The 5,865-nt window shown below is 40.8% G+C and overlaps 1 protein-coding gene across 1 annotated transcript in view; it reads right to left on the reverse strand.

Annotated features, from left to right (window-relative positions):
• Positions 1 to 5,649, reverse strand: part of LOC103360668 (zinc finger protein 518A) — a 22,690-nt gene extending 17,041 nt beyond the window's left edge. The window contains exon 1 of the mRNA XM_008286516.1: positions 5,603 to 5,649. Within this exon, the coding sequence (XP_008284738.1) occupies positions 5,603 to 5,649 (47 nt within the window). The remainder of the gene's footprint in view (positions 1 to 5,602) is intronic.
• Between the last annotated feature and the right edge of the window lie 216 nt (positions 5,650 to 5,865).

Consider the following 5,865-nt stretch of genomic DNA (forward strand, 5'->3'; position numbering starts at 1 on the left):
GTGACTCGCTCCCTCTCTCAGTTTCATCCGTGGTCTGACTCTGTCCCCCCTGGTGGACCAGCGGGTCTCTCCCGCTCCACCGTGACTCGCTCCCTCTCTCAGTTTCATCCGTGGTCTGACTCTGTCCCCCCTGGTGGACCAGCGGGTCTCTCCCGCTCCACCGTGACTCGCTCCCTCTCTCAGTTTCATCCGTGGTCTGACTCTGTCCCTCTGTTGCGGACCAGCGGGCCCCTTCCTCCTCATCTCTGTTACCTGACGGCAGGTGGATCTCTCGCCTCGGCCTCTGTCTCATCCTCTCTGACGGAGCCACTAAACTCGTCCGTTTCTGTCCAAAAAACCCTTGTTTTGTCAGGATTTTCATCATAGCTAATGGATACTAAGAGCTAGCCAAATAACGTTACAAGGCTGACAAACGTTGGCCCCGCTGTTTCTTACCTTTCTCTACGTTGACTTTACTAGTTCCAGCTTCGTGTCACCACCTTTTTTAAAGTATGTTTTAAGCAAATCTCTAAGGCCTCTATTTTTCTTCCTCTCTTTTTCTCTTCTTTTTCCTTTTCTGAGCACCAGACTTCTGCTGAGCGGACATTTTGGTGCTGAAGTGCAAAATCTGAACTTCCAATAAAAGGACATCAAATTTTGATCAGAGGCCAAACTATTTTATGTTGGAGGAGGGGGTGGAGGGCAATTCCAAAGATATTAAGGACAGTTCAGACGAAAACAAATTAAAACTTCTAACTCAAATATTGCACTGTTTCTTTCCATTAATAGCCCTTCTTTGGGGAAAAAAATACATAATTCAATGAGGGTCCAGTTCACACCAGCGCATGACGTCACACTTCACCCTTCATTAAATACAGTCTATGGATACTGGTAGTTATTTGGTGTGAACTATGTTTTTGTAGTTTTGCTGAGCCAAATTTTACAAAAAGAGGCCTATTTTAACTTAAAGTACTGGTCATACTAATATTAAAAGTAATTGTTAGAAAAGGGGCCTTAAGTCACTACTCTAAGTTTTAAAACACAACCTTGAAAATCACAACATCAAGCACATTTCAAAAATGAAGTAAAAAGAATTGGCAAACATATTGAATTCACCACTTAATGTTACCTGTACTCCTTTAGGAAAACCTCAATCATTAATGCATGCTGTCTCTTAAGATGAGGAGCTTGCAGTGTGGCCGCGATGCCTGTAAGACAGAAGGATTATATTACAGCAAGTGGATTTTTTTTGTTTAAATACTACGAATTGTGTATAGACAATATGGAAAATGGACGTTAATTGTTTTTAATCATGGACTCTATTATTGATTTTAAGAAAGAAAGAAAGAAAGAAAGAAAGAAAGAAAGAAAGAAAGAAAGAAACTCTACTGGGCATAATGCTTCACTAACTGCTTCTTGTGCCCCGTCATTGACTGATAGGCATATAGTCAATGCACAAAAAAAGGAATAGCTGGACAACCTAGCCTAGAAATGAAACAAAGCTGCAATGCACTTCTACCTCTTAAATAATCAGTTTCAGTTCACACTGCACCTGCTATAAGGAAGCCACTGTATCACAGTGTACATGGTATCCAGTAGTGAGCTGAGGCCGCATTTTGCACAATTTACACTTGTCTTGTAAATCTGTGTCTGCACAGTGTAGCAACTAATCCATCATTAACAGATACCCATGTGAAACATGGATTATGACGAATAGAACACCACACAATAATGGCAACTTGCCCAAAAACACATTAAGCCTGAAAGATTTTTTTTCCAAAGTATTTTTATCTATCTCCTCTATCCCTGTCCATAGATGCAAACCCATTCTAAAATTAGAATACACGTAAAATGTATGACACAAGGTGATGATAGTTACTGAGTGACATTGAGGCCTTCAGGCTTCCACTACACACTTAAAACTGCAACAAAGCAGCACTCAAGTATAAACAGAAAACCCCCTACACAAGATGACTTTTACAGCAAGAGAGATTATATGGTTAGACTACATGCACACTAATTAGCTGTCACTATAAAATTGTGTTTGAAAGGCAAACTTTTTCTGTCGAGACCAGCGTCTTAGCATAGTTTCAGAAACATCCTCGTCACAAAATAACACTTCTAGTAACACTATTACAACCCTTCACGTACAGGTGCAAACATGAAACAGATGCTTACTTGTAGAAAAACTCTGGAAGAACAGCAATGGTGAAAAGTAAGACCAGAGATTTCCTTAACTACTCAACAGCTGTTAGCAGTATAGACAAAGTCAGCAACGCCTGTAATTAATTATCTACATTTAAGTCACCACTAGTAGTCAAGGCTTATGTTGTTGTTTTTTTTCCCCCTTCTAGAAAACAGTCATGTGATAGTAGCGTGACAAATCAGAGAAGAACAGTTTAGATGCAGTCAGAAGGCTAACATGGCTGTCTGCGTTTCTGTTTCTTCTCACCACACAAAACCACAAATGCTAACTAGGTCTGCAACTTCCAAATCCTCTGTTTTGGGGTCCTAAAACTATGTAATAGTTTGGACATTAACTGTAAACTGCAACAGTTCATCACATTTTTACAGAGTTTATTAAATTCCTTCAGTCACCGCGTGAGCACACCTGTAAATGAGTCTGTGCCTGGAAGCAGACACATGAGAAACAAGTGTTGTTGTGCTGGGTTTGGAACAGTAACTTGGACAAAATATGCAATGTGAGGTTGTCACTTTGAACTCAAAAAAATCACAGCTAGGTCATTTTCCTGACATTGTGAGATTAAATGATTACTTTTCAAAAATCTGTATATTAAAATACTGGAGAGGTAGTTGTCAGCAAGAGACCTGCATCAGCCTACAGCTCTGTCAGCTGTCAAGCCTGTGGATGAGGAGGCCATGTTGAAAGAAAAAATGGCTGCCATAATTTTATGACTTATGTGAAGCAGCTACTTCCATTCAATAAAGCGTTATTTCTGAGAACATGTCGTCACAAAGACTTGGGCTGACCTAAATGATGCATGTGTATTACACACTCAATGGGAAAACACTTAGAATCCAAATGAATTTCAACTATACAGGCAGGAAGCCTACTAAGGCTTTTAAATGTGTCATAAAATAGACACATGAAGCTGAAACTGTCATTAAACTGACGAGGCTTTAGGTGAACACCTAGACTGTAGACAGGTAGGCTGCTCCAGGCCCACGCCATCTAGATGGGACAGATATAAATGAAGCTGGGGTATGACAGAAAAAGTTGCATCGTCTCAAAACTACAATTCCACATAAGCTCGGTAAGTTAACACGGCACAAGTCCACTACGACAGGAGGCACAACTGTGAAGCTCTACCTTTGGATTACAATTCGACATCTTAATTTTATTCACGTTTACTTTTCCGAGTGACTTGCTCCATAGTCGCTTAAGTTTAGGAAACGGGAGGGAACGCTGCATCAGTGGTAGAATGAAAGGCTGTGGACGGACACCGACAAAGAGTGTCCGCTGTCCGCTGATCAGCGCCGCTCGGAGCAGCCGTATGCGAGCCCTCCACTCTGTTAGTGTCTGTGGAGTTTAATAACCAGTCATTTTCCACCTAAATAAGCCCCCCACCCACGCGAAGATATTTAAAGTTATGGAAAATCAGTTATTCCTTACTATGAACTCGATGGAAGTTGAGGACGTGTCCCGTCAACGTCCGCCAACGTAAAAAGAAGGTGAGTGTGCAGGAAACACACAGCAGAAACATTTGCCTTCCTCCTCTCCTCTCTGTGGAACCACAGCGACGGCGGCCATGACAGTCCATCCGGGTACTGCTGCGCTCTTGACACTCATGGAGAAGCGGATGAATATGTATTGCTTGTCAAACTAGTGCCACAAGGGAGAGTTTCTGTCGTGGAAAATACCGCTCAAGCAACTTTTACTGAAGTCACAACAAACTGTGTTTTATGAGACGTCCTTAAGAAGCCGTCGGTGTTTTCGCAGCATGAGCCTCGTCATTCCTTGCCTGTGTTGCCTGTGTGTGTGTGTGTGTGTAGTAGTTGTTGTAGGTAGACGCAATGAGCAGCAATGGCGGATGCACGCCATTTCCTATTCACTGCCTTACATGTTCACCAAGATGCCTTTGTTGATCGCCATCATTGACTTCTGTCTACAAACCAAAATATTTAAATTCATCTCTTTCGCTTGTTCAAAACCCAGTTAAGTCCATCTTCTGTCTTTGTCTGTGCTTAGTTAAAAAAACATACACAATTTTTTTTAAATTTAAAAATTTTGAGTAAAACAAACAAACACAAGCAAAGCAGTAAAAAAAATATTAACTAGAAAACAGCTGTAAAAAAACAAATTGCAGTAACTATGTGTTAGTTCAATTCAATTCAATTTTATTTGTATAGTGCAGTTTACAGTACATGTTATCACACAGCGCTTAACAAAATAAGGTATAGACCTTACAAAAAGTTGAATGCTAATTGCAGCTGGTGCCACAGACTGGACTAAATAAAAGGTACCCTTTTTTCTCCATCCATCCATTTCTCCATCAGCTGTATCTGCTATATCCTGTAGAGTGGGAGGGGGCTGAACTGTAAACCAGCTGACACTGGGTGAGGGGGTGGGGGGTGGGGGGCTACATACTGGACTAACACATGACAAACAACCATGCACACTCATACTCACACCCACAACCAATTTAGAATCACCAATTTATCTACCATGCATGTATTTGGACTGTGGCAAGAAGCCAGAGCATCCGGAGAAAACACATGTAGACACAGTGAGACCATTCAAACTCCAGCCGACCAGCAGGTTCAAACAAAGAACCATGTTGCTGTGAGGTGAGAATGCTAACCACAGCCTCAAAGGAAAAGTCTAGGCTCTGTGACATCAGTACACTATGTGTTATTGCTGCCAACTTTCCCAGTACAGTGTTTCTATCTGACTAACTCTTTGCTAACAAAGTAATAATGAATTAAAACAGATCTGGATAAAGAAATCATAAATAAGGTGAAAAAATATAGAGAAGTCAGACATATACACACAATTGCTTGTGGTACCACTTTTCATAAAATTTCTTGAAGCATGGAAACTCATGTTACATCTTTCCCCCCAGTAATAGTATTATACACAAGTGGACAAAATTGTTGGTATCTCTCGGTTAATAATAGAAAAACCCACAATGGTCACAGAAATAACTTGAATCTGACAAAAGTAATAATATATAAAAAAATATATGAAAATAACCAATGAACATCAGACATTGCTTTTGAACCGTGGTTTAACAGAATTATTTTTAAAAAATAAACTCATGAAACTTGCCTGGACAAAAATGATGGTACCCTGAACTTAATATTTTGTTACACAACTTTTTGAGGCAATCACTGCAATCAAACGATTTCTATAACTGTCAATGAGACTTCTGCACCTCTCAGCAGATATTTTGGCCCACTCTTCATGAGCAGACAGCTCCAGTTGTCTAAGGCTTGAAGGGTGCCTTCTCCAGATGACATGTTTCAGCTCCTTCCACAGATGTTCAATAGGATTTAGATCAGGGCTCATTGAAGGCCACTTCAGAATAGTCCAATGTTGTCCTCTTAGCCATTCTTGAGTGTTTTTAGTTGTGTGTTTTGGGTCATTATCCTGTTGAAAGACCCATGACCTGCAACTGATACCAAGCTTTCTGACACTGGGCAGCACATTTCTCTCTGGAATATCTTGATAGTCTTGAGAGTTCATTGTACCCTGCACAGATTCAAAACACCCTGTGCCAAATGCAGCAAAGCAGCCCCAGAACAGAGCCTCCTCCGTGTTTCACAGTAGGGACAGTGTTCTTTTCTTGATATGCTTCATTTTTGCATCTGTGAACATAGAGCTGATGTGCCTTACCAAAAAGTTCCAGTTTTGTCTCATCTGTC

The sequence above is a fragment of the Stegastes partitus genome, unplaced genomic scaffold, assembly GCF_000690725.1.
Source record: "Stegastes partitus isolate 25-593 unplaced genomic scaffold, Stegastes_partitus-1.0.2 Scaffold457, whole genome shotgun sequence".
NCBI lineage: Eukaryota > Metazoa > Chordata > Actinopteri > Pomacentridae > Stegastes > Stegastes partitus.